This window comes from Manihot esculenta, chromosome 17 (genome assembly GCF_001659605.2).
Source record: "Manihot esculenta cultivar AM560-2 chromosome 17, M.esculenta_v8, whole genome shotgun sequence".
Classification (NCBI taxonomy): domain Eukaryota; kingdom Viridiplantae; phylum Streptophyta; class Magnoliopsida; order Malpighiales; family Euphorbiaceae; genus Manihot; species Manihot esculenta.
The window spans coordinates 2,223,936-2,242,494 of record NC_035177.2 but is presented as its reverse complement, the minus strand read 5'-3'; the positions used below and the strand labels follow the sequence as shown (position 1 = coordinate 2,242,494).

The 18,559-nt window shown below is 28.8% G+C and overlaps 1 protein-coding gene across 1 annotated transcript; it reads right to left on the bottom strand.

Moving 5' to 3' along the window:
• Window positions 1-20: 20 nt before the first annotated feature.
• Window positions 21-12,652, bottom strand: LOC110605008 (LRR receptor-like serine/threonine-protein kinase FEI 2). The gene is made up of 14 exons (XM_021743297.2): window positions 12,459-12,652; window positions 11,011-11,240; window positions 10,377-10,512; window positions 9,399-9,470; window positions 9,221-9,292; window positions 8,024-8,095; window positions 6,929-7,000; window positions 6,746-6,817; window positions 6,471-6,562; window positions 5,987-6,151; window positions 5,528-5,860; window positions 3,863-4,108; window positions 3,304-3,437; window positions 21-722 (listed from the first exon to the last, which is right to left on the bottom strand). Exons 2-14 carry the CDS (start codon window positions 11,105-11,107, stop codon window positions 492-494), a joined length of 1,794 nt encoding a protein of 597 aa, XP_021598989.1. The 5' UTR covers window positions 11,108-11,240; window positions 12,459-12,652; the 3' UTR covers window positions 21-491.
• Window positions 12,653-18,559: the final 5,907 nt, after the last annotated feature.

The following is an 18,559-nucleotide window of genomic DNA, read 5'->3' as shown; positions in this document are numbered from 1 at the left end:
CAAGAACCACTCCAAACAACTGAAGCAAAGACACTAATTATTGCAATTAACATATTTTACAAAAAAGGTGAATCATAGAAAAAAAGTCCTTGGCAAAGACGAGATAATTCTCAATTTACACAAATTGCATATACACTTAATTTGAGAGACAAATGCTAAAAGTGATTACAACCAAAAACAAGCAAAGGAAAAAGAATAAGAAAGGGATGAAAAGACAAAAGTATGGAGATCAAACTACCCGTCCGAAGAGGAAATAACGATCCATTTGAACACTCCCCATACATCCATTGCAAAACGTGCAGATCCTAACAGAGGAAAATTCCACTGGCTGATTAATCAGTTGCTAAAGGTCTAACAGACAAATGAAGTGGTGTTGCCTTTTTTAAGTTGTCATAAATCTGCAGAAAGAATGAACGAATAAAATCAAGATACAAAACTGCCGCAGATTCTAAGCTCCCTCCACTTGCTTTTGCACATTCCTTTAATAAAACTCAACATGTGTCATTATCACCAGATGAATCATAGAAGTCACTTGGGCATGGTGTCATGACTTCAGACTCAAGTAACTGAACCACCCTGTGCATGGTGGGTCGTTCCTCTGGGCTTGAAGAGACACATTGAGTGGCAATTGAAAGCAGCGCATCAAGGCTTTCTATCTGCACACCCTCACAATTGGGATCAACAATATCTCGTTGCCTGTTCTCCGTGACCAAAAAATTTAACTGCAGGAAAGGAAAATGGATGAATAAAAAATGGCATCCACAGTATACTTTGCATGGCGTCAGCATTTCAAGTGAACACAGGCTGTTCACTCAAAATCTTGCTTGAAAAGTCATTTTTATGAAATTAGAAACAGCATGAAGCCAAAGTCTAGAGGAATACATGAACTAAGCTGATTTTGAATTTTTCAGTGTTCAGACTCAGCTTGGTTCTCCTCAATCAAGGTTGAATTCAACTTGGGCTCATAGTTGTTAAACTCAAGGTTGAATTCGACTTGGGCTCATATTTGTTAAATGCCACAATGAATAATGGAGCCTTCGTGCAGGCACACACCCAATAAAGCTAAAATTTTTTATCTAATAATTCAAGTGTATAACGAGGCTGTTTGTAAGTTCACCAAACCAACTAGTAGACTTGCAACCCTAAAGGCAAGCATTTGAAGACATAACAAGAGGATACAGGCCCATTATTTCAGATGTTCTCAGAAAATACTAACCATTATTGGACCCACAGTTCCCCTAGAAATTTGTTGTGCTTCTACTGTAACTATAATCAATCATGGAAGTAGATTGTTCAAGCTACGACATGAAAGGAATTGTTCATAGAAACAAAGGAATTGATCCCAAAGAGTGGGAATGCATTAAAAATGTAAGCTTATGGCATTGAAATTATCAAAAGTGGATTATACTTTGAGATACATCTCATTGTTAATCTAATGGCATTAATCTTGTTAACTATCCTACATCACTTAGATATGTGGGTAATGAGTCTCTTATAAAGACGGGCAATCTTCCCACCTCAAGCTAGCTTTAGAGGTTTAGTCAGGCCTAGGTCCATTTTCTTAACAACTCTTATATTCAAAAATTATACTTACCTATTGCATTGAAGTTTTAGAAGACAAAATACTTTCAAAGATTATCAAAATTACATTTTATGGTTTAGCTCATTCTTAGGATAATGGCATTTAATCTTATATTTTGTACAGTACGCATGCTTATTGCATTGAAATTTAGAAGACACTCTGAAATATTCGTGTTTTAACAAATGTATCTCAAACTATAAAAAGTTAACTAATATCCCCTAAACTAACCACATAAATTTATTTATACCCTCCTGTTAAACTTAACGGTTAAATCTAACAGAAATGCCACATAATCATCCTAATCAGCATCAAAAATTAATATTTTAATTCAACTAGTAATTGTTGAAAAAACTCCAAACTTTATCAATTTCAACATTATATCCTAAAATTTCTTTTTAACAAATATACCCCAAATCAATATTTCAATTTTGTTTGATTTTTAATTTTGATTCGATTTATTTATAATTTCAAACGACATATTTTAAGACCCAATAACTCATTTTTCAACCTTTTTATTGCATCGACAAGTGCATTCAATTTTTTTACGTAGTTATAAGTCATAAGTGATGTGATAATATTAACTCTAATAAATAAATAATCACAATTCTCTCAACTTAAGAAATTAATTATATTTATTATATTTATTTTGACTAGACTAAAAGTCAATAATCAATTTAATAAATTTAAAATGGATAAATTCATAATATAAAATATAAAATATAGTCATAAATTAAATTTACTTTGCCATTTTTACCGATTATTGACTTTCAACTCTATTGAAATAAATATAACAAATATAATTAATTTTCAGATAGGGAGAATTGTGATTCTTGATTTACTATTAGTATTATTAGCACAATACTTATAACTGATAATTACGCAAAAAAAGATTAAAATATGAATTATTGACTCATCCAAAATTATAAGTAAATTGAATCAAAATTAAAAATTAAACAAATCAAAAACTGATTTGGAGTATATTCGTTAAAAAAAAAGTTGAAGGTATGATTGTTAAAATTGATAAAGTTTACAATTTTTTTTGAAAATTATATATTTGGATTATATTAAAATATTAATTTTTAATACTGACTGGAATAAAGACATGCCATTTTCATTAAATTTAACGGTCAAATTTAACGGTAGGATATAAATAAATTTAGGTGGTTAGTTTAAGGTATATTAGCTAACTTTTATAGTTTGAAGTATAAATGTTAAAACACGAATAGTTCAGGGTTTTTTTCGCCATTATCCCTAAAAATTATCAACATTGAATTGTATTTTAAGATTTAGCTCATTGTTAGGCTAATGACACTTAATATTATATTCTGTACGTTATGCAATAGTACTGCAGTGAAATGTTACCAAAAAAATTATCAAAATTGGATTTTATTTTAAGATTTAGCTCCTCGTTAGGCTAATGAACTTAATCTTATATTCTAAATATTATGCATAACTGTTAGCAGCCTTTGAACTGTTCCTCATGAATCAACTGTGTAATTAACACAATATACACTGCAGAACAATATAAGCATGCACAAGTACTATGTTAAAGAATTCTGATATTTTTCTGTTCACTGATGCTGGAATTCTTTTAATAATGGGTCAGATTTCCTTGATATCTATAAACCAACCATCTCAATTATAGTAAATGCTGGAAAACAAAAGGGAAATTTGTTTAAACCAAAACCAGAATTTTAACATGTACAGGAAAGAAGACCTACCCAACCAACAATGTTAAGGCCCTTCTCAATGAATGATGCATCTGTGGGTCGCTTTCCACTTAATACTTCAAGAACCAAGACCCCAAAACTATAAACATCTGTCTTTTCAGTTGCTCTACCACTTTGCATGTACTCTGCAAATGAAGTGTAACAAACTCGGAATGTATTATGTTTGAAGGTTTACATGAAATAAATGTATAGTATTTCAAATTGGCATAACACAATTGGCCAGCACAAGAACAATCAGACCCCTTGTTATCCGCGTAGGTTATAGGGCATAGGCTAAAGAGATTAGCAGATAGAGAGGAATTCTTCATCTTTACATTGAACCTTTTAATCACTGTTCAACTGTCAAGCGTAATAGCATTAGGAACAGCTCATGAAAGTATTATGCCTTCCAAAGAATTATGAGATATATATCAATTACCAAATTTATTACCAAAACCAAATTTTTATGAGTTCACTGTTAACAACAAAATAAAAAATAAAAAAAAAAGTTCATCCCAAGAATTTGGATCAAGTAAGAACAAAATACTTCAATAGTAAAAAACTCACTTACCAGGAGCTAGATAACCAAATGTTCCTGCAACAATGGTTGTAATGTGTGACTCTTCATCCTCTAACAATTTGGCAAGTCCAAAGTCAGATACACGAGCCTCTAAATTGGCATCAAGCAAAATATTGCTTGACTTTATATCACGGTGTATGATCCTAGGGGAACAATCATGATGCAGGTAGGCCAGTCCTTTTGCTGCTCCCATAATGATGTTCAGACGTGCATCCCAGTCCAGTTGATCAGATCTTTCTGCAAAACGCCTCACAAAGGTTCATCCCACTTTTTTTTCCCCATTTTTTTATTAAGCAAATTTAAAGATGGGGCAAATTGTCCAAGTCAAAGGGAAAAGTTATAGCCAAGACAAAAACCTAAAAGCTACTTCAAACCTAATCCACACCTTCAATCAATCAGACAATGCCTAGGGCAGACCGTTCCCAAGAATTTCAATATTTCCAACTTTTTTTTTCCAATCTACTGAGATCTTGATCACCGTAAGTCATAAGTGTCACAAGGCAATAATACTCTTTCATGCTCCACAACAAAAATTATACTAGCAACAGCAAACCCGAGGACTCATATCACAATCACATCATTATCATCTGAGCACATGGAATCAAATAAATGGCAAAGCATCAAATGGGATGAGGATGACCGAACAAATCAAATCATTAAACATCTGGTTTGTTTCATAGTTTATAGGGCTCAATGTAGAAACAAACCATAAGAGCAGAGAACAGCCAATGCAAATAATGCTAAAGCTATTTAGCTAAAAATTGCCCTGGCAGTATTTCCATGAGTAGGCTGTCACAAGCCCTTATTCGAGAGCCACACAACGTCGAAGGTGCAACACTGCATGGAAGCTGTCACACATTAGCCAATGCCAAGGACAGAATGTGCCTAAGAATTTCAGTAATGCCATTTCTTTTTCTTTTCCAATCAAGATGGATAGAGATGCTGATCAGCACAAATGTCAAAGGAACAGTAACCGAGTAGATAGTAATCCTAATCCTAAATTTGGTTGTAGATTTAACAGAAGAAAAATGAAAAGGAGAGAAGAAAGGTATCAGAGATCAACAGAAGGTCTGATTTTCTAGTTACACAACTAGGAAAAATTATTAGCAGCAAGCTGTCGCATTAACAGATGAAATATGCCTGTAAAATGAGTGTTACAGACCAATATAGAGCATAAAATCCTAATTGAAAAAGGTCACCAACATCAAATCCTAAGAGAACTTCTACAGTTTGTGAACAAGGAAGCAACACAGAAACACAAACAGTTGAAATTCTACAATTTTGTTGGTGAATCACTAAGCTATGCTCTTTCCAGAGACAACAGCAGCCATAGGAAGAGACATGATAACCCCAGGGCATGAGAGTTCATAAATCATAATTACATGAAATAATCTAAGCATCATGCAAATGAATTAAATTTCAATATAAGAAAATGTAACAGAAAAGAGTAAATCAAATAAAAATTCATAAAGCATCAAGCAGGATTCTGATCTTGTCTCCCAAGATAACATCACTCTTCTAATTGTCATAATAATTACCACATACCCCTTTGCCAGATCCAGTCAAGGTTATGTCAAGTTAAGAGAGCTAACATACTTATGAGCATAGGAACAGATAAAAGGCACATAAATGCAGTTCATGAATTCCAATACTTACCATGCAGCGCTTCATCAAGACTACCACCAGCGAGGAAATCATATATTAACAATTTTGAGGTAGGAGAATTGCAATAACCTCGCAAGTTCACCAAGTACCGATGTTTTATGCTTCCCAGAATCTCAAGCTCCCTCTCAAAGAATCGATCAAAGCCCTCATTCATCTTTAAAATTCTTTTCAAGGCAAATTCATTGCCATCATCCATAGCAAGCTTGTACACTGTTCCAAAGCCCCCACAGCCTATGATATGCTCCTCATTTAAGTTTTCTAATTTCCTAATTATGTCCTTTGATGAGTATGGCAAGTCCCCATGAAACATTACAATCGAAGCACCTGAAGCAACAAGATTAAAAAAATTGAAATGGTTGAGTTTTAGGAACTTAAAATGCATACATGTAAATGTGGGAGAAAGACAGAGAGAGAGATCACAAAGATATTTCCAGTAGTTAAGAATAGTACCTCCACTGACATCCATCGCAATGCCATCACTTTCACTTTTACCGAACTTCTTATAAAGAAAGCAACCCCAGAAACACATAAGTGCCACCAGAAGGAGGGCACCAATTGTTGCAGAAGCACTAATAAACACTCCTGAGTATTTCTTCTTTCCACCTTGATCTTGAGCTAAAAATTTTGCAATTTTTATTAATCTAAACCGCTAAGATAATGTGTAAAAGACTAGGTAACATGCGCAATATTCTTTCTGAGATGCAAATTTTTATGTTTTAAGGAGACTTCAGAAACTCCAAAGAGTCAGACTTTAGCTCCACATAGTTAAGTTCATGTCAAGAGCCATTTTATACTTGTATGCCTATGTTTTCATTCAGCATTCTAAAAGTGGATGATGCAAATATCCAGATCTGTGGAAATTATAACCTGGCAAATTGAGCTGCCTATGTGAACTACATATATTTTTTGAAGATTATCATGCTTGCAAATTCACCTGATGGAGGAGATTGTGGAGTTGAAGGTCCACTTTCATCTTTGCAATTCATATTGATCTGCGTCCCGCACAAACCACGATTCCCAGCAAAACTATAAAAGTTTACATTTATTAGCAAAGGATCTCTTTTTTACTTATGTTATGGGGTAAAATTACTACAATAGCAAAGCTAAAATCTCAACAAAGTGTACTGCTTATATAATGCACCTCAAGGTTATTAGATCACCACAAACTAAACAACCAAGAATTCATTAAACATGAAAGGTTGGACTTACGAGCTTCCTGTAAAGTTGCTGAGCACACCATCAGATGGAATTGGTCCAACAAGAAAATTGTTTGATACATTGCTTCCGAAATGCACCAAGATCATATTAATAAACATCAGATTTGAAGTAACACTTGATAATGCCAATTTTTTTTATTAGAAAAACTCACAAGAAGTAAACAAAGATACTTACAAAGTAATGAGTTTGTTTAACTTCCCAATAGATGATGGGATTGACCCACTAAGAGAGTTGCTTGAGATATCCCTACAGAATCAGTGAGCAGAATGCCAATGAGTTTCATCAACCACCAATATATGACAAATTTATTAATTTGGATAGCCAAATCAAGATCGAATAATGAAATAATTTTTCTCTCACTTGGGAATATTATCATGGAATCTGAAATCCTTATTTGGCATTCATGGAAAATTAGTAAGTGCACCATGTCAGCTAATATTCTTCAGATCTTTGATCATGCTAACAAATAACTCAACCACAGTAGAATTTTTTTTCTACTATTAATTTTCTATGCCATTAATAATATCTGCTGATATGAGACATGAATTTATTTTACATCACTCCATAGAAACAGACAGAAGTAAATTGGCATAAACCAAGAAGCTTGACTTCCTTGCTATCTTCCACCAGGATGAAACTCGTGACTTATGAGTTAAAACAATCATGATAGTACTTCATTTCTGTCTAGACAAAATACAAGAACCAAACCTACTTCAATCCCATCATATCCCATAAAAGCACAAGAAAGGAACTAGATCACAACTTTTACTTTAACTATAAGACTTGCAGTTCCTAAAGTTTAGCACTTACAAACAATATTCTCCCTCAGATTAAAATAGGAAAATTAATCAGGTCAGAGAAGGATTGAACAGGAATATAGGCCACAGACAGGTGACGTTGGTTAAGAGGCACATCTGATCCAGCAAACCAAGTTCTCTGACAGGTTAATATTATAGTACTCGGTGAAAGGTTAGGGTTAGGCCCATTCAACCCATCTCTGTTTTCGATATTTGAAGAGATGGAGGATTAAAAGTGACACACAAACTATGGACAAAAATAATATATTTCATTCTTGTTATAATAGGAAAAATAATTATTTACAAAAAAAAAGAAAACAAATTGCATCATTAATTGAAAGATAAACATGATAATCTCATCTCTGGAAAAAAAAGAACTCCATGAAAACTTGCAAAATAAAAAGCATCACATATTTAAGTTGAATTATCAGCATTGCTAAATAATAAAATTTGTCATAAGGAAAGAACTCACAAATATTGAAGCTCTGACAAGTTTCCTAGTTCCCCTGGAATTAGGCCACTTAAGTAGTTACCCTGCAAGTATCTGTAGAAGACATATTTACAATTCACTTTGCAACCATTTAAAAGAAAAAAATGTAAATAAGATATAGATTAACCATCTAAGATGGAATAAAGGGTGCCCACTCAAAATTAAAAAGAAAAACTAACTTCATTTTCTACAAGGCAAACAATGTTTATCAAGTTGATCTACATTTTTTAACTTATTACACTATCTTAGAAGACAAATTTGCAAGGAAAAGAAATTGATGCGGTACACTACAAATATTGTGGTTCGTCCATTATATGCAGGGCCAGCAATGGGGCTAAAAGACTGTCTAACAAACTAAGAAAACGGTTTGATATTTGCATTATCCACAATATATATGTATATGTGTATATATATATATCTCACAAAAATTGACCAAGTTGCCTTCACTTTAAATTAAAGGATCTAAGGGTGCATTTACAAGTCAGTTGAAATGAAGGGATACTAAAATGACTTATTAGCTTCTTTGATGTTTTTTACATGTAGATTAGGTTCATGAACATGGATGAAACTTTGTTAGATGATGAAGTTGAAATACCCACCAACGAGGTGTATTTCAAATATACTCTAAAATTTAGCTAAAGGATTTTCCCCCTATTTCTACAAGTCCAGATCCTTATTTAATTGAACTAAAAACTCAGATGCATTATTTCAAATGTTCTTTCCAAGTGATAACTCGATTTAGTGCTTATTTTCGTAAGTTTAGGGACTTCTCATTAACAGCCATGTATTATGAAGAAAAGCCAAAAAGGCAAAAGAGAGAAAGACACTCTTTTATGGGTAGGTCACAGAAACAAAAACAAGAAGGTAAGATTTTCACGTTAGAAAAAATATTTAAATGCACATGCAATGCCTTTTGACACTGAATTATATGCCACAATGCTTGGCAGAAGGATTAAAAGTAAACACCAAAATTTATCAAACCAAAAAGGCCATAAAAAATAAAAGCCCAAGACAAGTTTAGAGAAGAGCAATCTGTAAGCTTGAGGAAATTTACTTCAGATGTTCATAAAGCCTTTTTTTTCCTGAAAACAATATTAGGTCTAAAGCATCAAATCATTAGACTAGAACAGCAAATTATTCAGTCTTGACTACCATAATTTTGCCATCAGAGATACTTACATTCCCTGCAACTCCGTGCAATTTCCCAATTCTGAAGGAATTGTTCCATAAAAGTTGTTGTTGTATAGAGCTCTACAACATATAAATATTAAAATGCATGAGAAATGGCACCTTATCTTCTAATTCAGCTAATATGCAACCAACAAATAAGAAAATAATAAATTGTAAAGTCACATACAAAATCTTCAGGTGCTCTAGCTTCCCAATGTCAGGAGACATAGGTCCACTTAATTTGTGATTCTTCAGACTCCTGAATGAAGAAATTTAGAACAACCAAACAAATGCAAAATGCTAAATTAAAACAAAAGGCAATTGCAAATAACATGTTAATTTTTAAACATTTAAAGGTATTTATCATATCGTATCATGAAATAGAATTCAAGGGCAAGGAGAGTATGTGTCTGCATGTGCGTGTGAATAAGAAATGCACATGAATGTAATATATGAGTTATGAAACATGTTATGTTACTCTACCGCATAGCACACCTTTTCAAGCAAATGAACAATAAACCTAAACAGATCGATTGGGGAAGATACAAGTATATGAAATCACAAACAACCAAAGTACTGAAACAGGATTTTTTTCCTCATTCATTTTTTTCATTATTCAGTACAGCCACCTAAAGAAGGAATATTCACACATCTGGGCATCATCGAGGTGACAACAGATTATAAAGGCAATAAACTTTCAGGTGTCGACAACTACAATTCAAACATGCAGTATATGTGACTTTGTTTAATAAATTTGTGACAAAAGAATACTGAAGAAGCAATTAAAAGTGTCAGTCTTATGGCACAGACTCCATCTAAAGGACTTTAAGGAAACTAGTTAAATTAATTTCCAACAATCCATCAACAAGATCTTTTACTGTCTATGCTTGTAATTTTATTGGAAGAAACATAAGGACTAATCTTGCCTGGTCTTCACAAGACAAAGGGTGGGTCCATCAATGCCACAAGATACTTTATATAATATATGGAGACGACATTTTTCAAGACCATTGAAAAGCAATGCACAGAAGAAGTTGCCTGTTATTTTCCACTGATTACAAATTCCCTTCAAATAAATTTGTTTCATGAAAATATAGCAGCTTAATGACAAGAAGCTTAACTTGAAGCAATTATAGCAAGGAAACCAATGTGGGGAAGAACTCACAGGTATATAACTCTCTTGGTTTTCTGATCACAGGTCACACCTCTCCAATTACATGGATCAGGATCCTCAGGTCTCCATAGAGGAAGGATACCATCTGAACTAACGATAGCATTTCTGAAGTTTAGAAGTGCCTCACCTACAAGATAAGAAAGCAAAAACATTCTACTTATATCACACGTGCACTTGAATGTATGCAGTTTCACACACAAGCACTGAGAAAAACCATGATATATGGAATATAGTTTTCCTAAAAACTGCAACATAATGAAAATATAAAGTAAAGCAACACCTTAACATATCCCAGCAAGAAAATACGCTCAAGGGCTAAACTACTAAGATGCTTACAACCATGCAGCAAACATCCATCATTGTCAGCTACAAATCTAATGGAGAAATTCCATTAATTGATGAAGTACTGAAACAATTAAAAAAGCAAATCCACACCATTTCCCATGAAAGAATAGTCAAATGGTAACTCCATCAGAGTTTGGCAGCAAGACATGCAATCTATTGTACAATTAAAAAACTATCCAACATAGATGGCAAGAATTTGATCATCAACCATTCAACACTTTGCCATAGCTTATAATTAACTTGGAACAGAATACAGGAGAAAAACTCAAATATTACATACCATCAGAATTGATAGCTCTACTTTTGTTTAGAAGGATATAGAACAGTAGAATGTGAAAAAGCCAAGGCCCTTGACATCTCCTCAGATAGACGGCCATTATGGCAATGGTCAAGCATAATACAGCCACTACAAATCATCTGACAGGCCAAAGTCCAAAATGCTTCCCTTGTAACATATATTTATCTGATTGACTATACCATATGGCAGCCAAGAAGAATGAAAAGAGTTTCCTGGGAGAAATCAAGTGTCACCACAACAACAATAGCAAGAAGTAAGCATCACACAACAAGAGGGGGAAAGTACCCTTCTAAAGTAAAATTTAAACTCCCAACTAAAACTCACAGGTTTCAAGCATATAAATTCAAATAACATAAATAGCTGGAAACATGCTTAAGAAGATGTACAGAGTTATAAACTGAATTTAGTTTTTGTATTTTCTCATGCATTTACTCTTCACTTCAACAAACTTGAGCTTTCTTTTGGCAACATTGTTCTTCGCCATATTTTTAATGAATTCTAATTATAATAATAGAACAATTTACACAGGAAGCCAAGGCACAAAGTGGAGGAAGAAAATAAATAACGCTTTAGTTACAATCCAGATAAGCCCATTAGACACCTGTACCCATTATGCTAAGTTAGAGATCAAACTTTTCCAACTTGAAACTTTAAGGATTAGTCTCATTAGCATTACCAGTAGAGGCCAAGAGACATCAAGTTTGTAACAGCCCATATCAATCGCGCACAACAAATGAAAATCATTCCATTCCTCATTCACCCAGCTATACAATCTAAATTACAAAATTACAAGGGACCACTTAAAAACAATAATGCCGCTTCATATTGGAAACTTTACCGGACATGAAATCTACACTAGTCAGAACAGTCTATGAGAAAAGTTGGCTCTTATAATCTAGAGTCATCCGTCAGCTACCAAAATGAAACAGCATCAAAGTGACACACGGTAAGTTAATGCAGATAAATGCGATATTCTTTTAACTCCACATCAAAAAGAAATTTTAAAAAAATATATCATATACAAGTAAAAGAAGCAAAAAAATGAAAAATCTAAACCACAACTACGGAAAACCTCCGATGGTTAACCACATTACCACTAAGCTCAAAAATTTTCCAAAAAGAAACAAAGAAATACTCGGAGTTTGACCGACTAGAAGCAAAAACACACGAAATCTAAGACTACCCATCAATCGAATTGCTCTAAAAAGTCAGAATATTTACAGTTGTTCACACCTGGACCGACTCGCCCACCCCCAAAATGAATAAATAAAAAGAGCTAAAAATACAATAAAGTTTAAAAATTAAAAGAAAATAAGGCCAAAAAAACCCTGATTTTATGAAATTTTAGCTCAAGAAGAAAATGTGTTTCCAGTTCTCTGAAAAAAAGAAGGAAAATTCGAAGAATTAAGAGCAGATACACACACACAGACCTTAGATTCGATCTGTGAAGCAGAATGAAGAGAGTGAGCTGTAAATTGATACCAAACAGAAAAAACAAAATGAAAAACAAAACCACCTCTCTCTATTTCTTTTTTTTTTTTTTTTTGAAGCAAAGATTTTCTCTCTGATTTTTTTTCCTTTTCTTTTTCTTTTGAGAGAGAGAGAGAGAGAGAGAAGAGAGATTGTGAAGAGTGTGTGTGCTGCTAGTGAGTGGAATAGGTGCCTGGCATTAAAACGGGCATCAGCCCAACCAATCACAGCAAAGTGGCTTCGCACGCGTGATGTAGACATTCTGTACGTGCCAACCGACGCTTGTTGCTGCCTTCTTGCATACTCTATTGTAATAGTTGTAATAAATAATCCTCCTCTCATTTTTAAAAGGGGTAAATACAATAAAAATACCCTATGATGCTTTTTAAAATAAAGTTTTATAAAATATTTAATTTAATTTAGGTATTTATAAATTTAAGTATAAATTTTTATTTTATAATAAAATAATTTCTTTAATTATAATTTATTTTTATATTTTTATAAATTAGTTTTTAAATATTATAATTATTTATAAATAAGTATTTATATATTTTTTCAAATTAATTTCACATATTTATTAAAATAAATTAATAAAATAAAAATTAAATAAAAAATTTTGATATAATATGCATTTAAATTCAAATTCAAAGAGTTTTTTCTAATCTAAAATTTTCCTTCTATGTGATTTTTTTATTAATTAGAACAAAAATAAGATATCATATTTTTTTTTATTATTATTTTTTACATATAAAAGATTAAAATTTATAAATATAAGAGCTTGTTAATAATTAAATATTTAGAAACCAACCTACAAAAACATAAGATTAAATTAAAAAATTATTTTATTAATCAAATAAAATTTAATGAACTAAATTTAAAATTTTAAAAATTAAAACATAGGTTTTATTAAATATCAAGATATAAACTGTAATTTACCAGAAAAATTTGACTACGCTTACAGTATAAAAATACAAGACCCTTTTTATTATAAATTAAAATATAGAACCTTATTCACTAAACTATAAAGTAGTTTTATGTAATTATCCCTTTTTAAAATTATTGCCAAATTTCTCCATTTTATTAAAATTGATTATTTAATTTTTAATCACTCAATTAAAGACATTTATATATTTTATAAAATTAAATTTTTTGATTTTCCTACTAAATAAAATATTAGCCTAACTTATTTTACTTTTAAATATTTATACTATTTAATTTTTATATATTAACTTTAAAAATTATTTAGTTTATAAATTTTAATCATCTAAATTTAGTTTTTGTTAATAATGTTATTTAATCTATAAAATTTTAATTATCAATAGTATTGAGTCCTTTCTCTTTTTTTTTAAGCTATTAAGTCCTTTCTATTAATATTAAAATAAGTTATTTAATATTTTCATCGGTAAAAGAATAAAAATTTTAATTATATTAAAATTTCATTTATTTACATAAAATAATGTATATTTAAAAAATATTTTTTTAGAAAATATTTTTTATAATAAATATTTTTTCAAAAAGTAACTTATTTTTTAGTATTTAATTTTAATTTAATTTAAAAATAAAACATGTTGATAAATTTATATATATAAATTTTAGTAGAAATTTTAAAGTATAGAAAATAAAAAGTTAAAAGAGAAAGTCGTTTATTAAGTAATTTTTTTATTGATAAAATATTTTATATTAATTAAATTTTTTAATTATTTTAAATGTCAAATAAATATAAAAAAATATATTTTTATAAAATAAATAGAACCTTAAATTTCATTTATTTTTTGAAAATGACTGATATTAGGGAAATATTTTCCATCCATGGAAAATATTTTTTTCATCAAAAAATTTATTTTCTATTATTTTATTTTAATTTAAAAATAAAACATATTAATAAATTTATATATATAAATACTAATAAAATTTTTAAAATATAAAAATAATTTTTTTAATTATAGCTAATTAATTAATTTTGACCTAAACTATTTAAAATTAAAATTTTCTTATTTAGTACAATAAAAAATTAATATTTAAAAGAATTTGTTCTTTTAAATTTTAGTTCTACTGAACCATCTTCATTTTGTATAATATAATCTAATTCTTTATTTTCTTTGAAAGGTAAATTTGGTATTGTTTTTACTGGATATTTCCAGCTTTCAGGTAAACTTACATCTTTCCATTGTATAGTTTTATGAATAGTTATATTTGCTTTAGATTGATCTATTTCCCAGAATATTGTTTCGCCTTCTACTCTATTATGGTCTATTGCATTAGGATATAATCCTGTATTCATTATTTTATAATTTAACCTATAAAATATTTCATAAATGTGTGATCCTTTTAACATATTATAATTGTGTGTCAATATATCTAAAGTTAATATCTTCATTATGTGTGGATATGTTAATGATATTGTAAAATTAGAAAAACAGTTTGAATATGTTGGTCCGTTTGTTAAACTGGTTTCAAATAATCCTAATAAAGAATCTTTATAATTTATGTGTCTACAGTCTCGTAAAGCGACATGCATACTGGTATTTAATCATTCTACTGTTAATGGTTTAATTGCAATTTGTACTAATCCTATATGCATAAATCTATATCCTTGATTAATATATTTTATAATTGTCTTTTTACTAAGTAAACTCATATATTGATTTTCAGAATATAAAGGTATTACTTTTTCTTTAGTTTTAATAGCTCTAGCAGATTTAAAATCTAGAATCCCTTTCTTATATATATTAGATATTGGAGTTATAGGTGGTTTCCAATTAGCTAATTGTTGGATTCCAAAATCCTGAATAATATCTTATCATACAATCTTTATCATTTATCTTTTGTTTGAGTATACCTCCATATCCTATATCGGAAGCATCTGTTTCTACTATTTTTGAAAAATTTGGATTACAAATATTTAAACATGGTAAATTCTTTACATATTTTTTAATTTCTTGAACTATTTTTGTATGTTCATTATTTCATGGCTTAGGATTTGTTTTTAACCTATTATATAATGGTTTACAAAAAATTCTTAATTTTGGATAGAAATCAGAAATGTAATTTAGAGATCCTAAAAACCTTTGTAATTGATTTTTGTTTTTAATTTCATCTGGGAATTTGTCTGCAAATTCTATACTTTTTTGGATTGGTACTATTGTATTTTGATAAATTTCATGTCCTAAAAATCTAACTTTTGTTTGAAATATTTTCATCTTTGGTTTAGATAATACTAATCCATTTCTTTTTATGGCATTATAAAAAATTTGTAAATGTTTAATATGTTGAGAAATATTCTGACTAAAAATTAAAATATCATCTATATATGTAATGATAAAATCATATGGGTTAGAAATGTTATTCATTATTTTTTGAAATTCACTTGGTGCATTTTTTAACCCAAAAGGCATGATGTTCCATTCATATTGTCCAAAGGGTACAGTGAAAGCAGTTTTGTATTTATCTTGTTCTGCTATCTGGACTTGTCAAAATCCTGATTTCATATCAAATTTTGAAAATATTTCTGCTTTATATAATCTGTTTAATAAATCTTGTTTATTAGGTATAGGATACCTAATCCATCTTAAAACTTTATTCAAAGGTTTGTAATTTATGACTAACCTGAGTGCTCCTCTTTCTAATTCTGCATTTTTTATTACATAAAAGGCCGCACAAGACCAGAGAGATTTGCTTGGTCTAATTAAATTTTTTGTTAATAAATCTTGAATTTCTTTTTTGCAATATTCTAACATTTATTGATTCATTTGTATGGGTCTTGCTTTTGTTGGAATATTTTGTTCTTTAAAGTCTGGTTCATAAGGTAATGTCACTATATGTTATTTTCTGTTCCAAAAAGCTGTAGGTAAATCAGAACATAAGTCTTTTTCAAATTTTTCTTGTATGGTTTTTATTTGCTGTTGTATATATGGCGTATCTAATTGCTCATCAATTTTTTTAGAATGCAAATCTTCTTTTAAGAATTTTATTTGATTTTCTATATTATTTATTTTACTTACATTTATTTGTTGAAATAAATTTACATTGATTGGTAATATGAATTTAAATATAATATTTTGTCCTAGAATGTTGGTTTCTAAACCTAATATATTAATAAATTTATATATATAAATACTAATAAAATTTTTAAAATATAAAAATAATTTTTTTAATTATAGCTAATTAATTAATTTTGACCTAAACTATTTAAAATTAAAATTTTCTTATTTAGTACAATAAAAAATTAATATATTTATTTATTTTACTTAGTATAATTTATAAAAAAAGATTTCCTGTCTATTTCTCATGTTATATTTTTTAATGTATATATGAATATTATTTGTGAAATAAATATAATATTTTATAATTAAAAATATTATATTATTTAAAACAGTACTGAAAATAATTTTTATTTTCTCTCAAATTAATTTTTTCTAAATTTGAATGACATGCATAACTAATATTTTTAAAATATGAAATATTTTTTGAATTTTAGTTAAACTATAATTTTATAAAAAAAAATTTAATGTTTATAGTAAAAAAAAATATGAAAGTAGATATATATAAGATTGTCTTTAATATTTTTATTTTTTAAAAAAATTGTAACTATCTTGTATTTTTTATTATATTTTATATTTATGCTTTTTTTAGACATAATTAAGTAAGAGTTAGTATGCACTCTAAATGAGTTTCAATCGGTAATTACATACACAAATTACATGTGAAACAATTCGGCTCAAACTGATTCAAATAATTTTTTAATTCACTTTTCACTTAATCTACAATGGTTAATTAAAATTATTTAGTAGTTTCATACTAATTATTATATACAATTTTAATTTTTCATTATCTTTCAATATAAGACAGCTTTCACATCGAAAATAAACAGCCGGCTGTTATAATATGTACACCATTTAGAAATATATTTAAAATTCTTCGTAAAAGAAAAATATAAATTACAATTATCGATTAATATACGGTTTATATAAAAAAACATATAATTTATTAAAGATATTATATTAGATTGAGTTGTACTAACTTAAATAATGCATTGATAAATGATATTTATTTAGTTTACTTAATATAGTATATACGAAATAAATATATTAAATTTTTATTGTATTAAATAATAAAATATTAATTTTGACTAATTTAAGTTAAAATTAATCAGTTGAGAAATAAAATTTTAAAATTATACTATAATTGATAAAGATTGAAAAGTTTAAAATTTTTTTATTATAAAACTTTTATACACGTCAGTTATAACAATTAAAATATTAGTATTATTGCTATGTCAACCACCATGTCAGCAATTCTTAATCTCAATTTTGATCATGAACTAAAATTAACATCAAAGTTTCAAATTAAATTAAAATCAACAAGAAAAATAAAATTAGTTAAAATTTTTAAATTTTTTAAACATTTAAACCTTTAAATAAAACTCATGATTTAATAGTAATTTATCATTTATTAATTAATAAAAATATACATAACGTAAATAAATATAATAAATTTTATATTATCTTTCACTATGATACCATCTAATTACATTACTTCATTAAAAATGAATAATTAACTAAATTATTCTGAAAAATTAATAAATTTAACTTTTTATTACCTTTTAAATTATGAATATATTAAAAAATAATAATTAAATTATTTTTTAAAAGATATCAATGGAAAGAGAAAAGAAAATAAAAGTAAGTCTGTTTTGAGATGGATAGTAATAATAATTTTATTATTATTTAAATGATATTTAAATAGTTTTCATTGGATTTTAAATTCAAGAGTTATAATTCTAGACATAACTCCCATACTAATAAGCAATGTACAACCATTAGCATTGTTTTCATTTTAGGTTTACATGCATTTTAATTATTTTTATTTATAATTATATGTAAACATCATTTGTAATAATAATAATAATAATAATTTTGTAATACCCGGCTAGAATCCGACACCGGAATGCCCGTCGTCCGGTGGAATCCGGGGTGTTGGAAATCTATAGAAGGATAGGATTTATGTTTTTTCTTAAGTCTTATGATATGTTTTCAGGTTTTTAAGTTAAATGGATTTGCGT

What these genes read in the sequence shown, in the direction of transcription:
- LOC110605008 (XM_021743297.2), bottom strand. Translation starts at nt 11,107, where the DNA reads ATGGCCGTCTATCTGAGGAGATGTCAAGGGCCTTGGCTTTTTCACATT. An exon ending in TTAAACAAACTCATTACTTT is followed by an intron (nt 6,818 to 6,928) that starts GTAAGTATCTTT and finishes GCATTTCGGAAG; the next exon opens with CAATGTATCAAACAATTTTC. An exon ending in ATTTGGTTATCTAGCTCCTG is followed by an intron (nt 3,438 to 3,862) that starts GTAAGTGAGTTT and finishes CTTCATTTGCAG; the next exon opens with AGTACATGCAAAGTGGTAGA.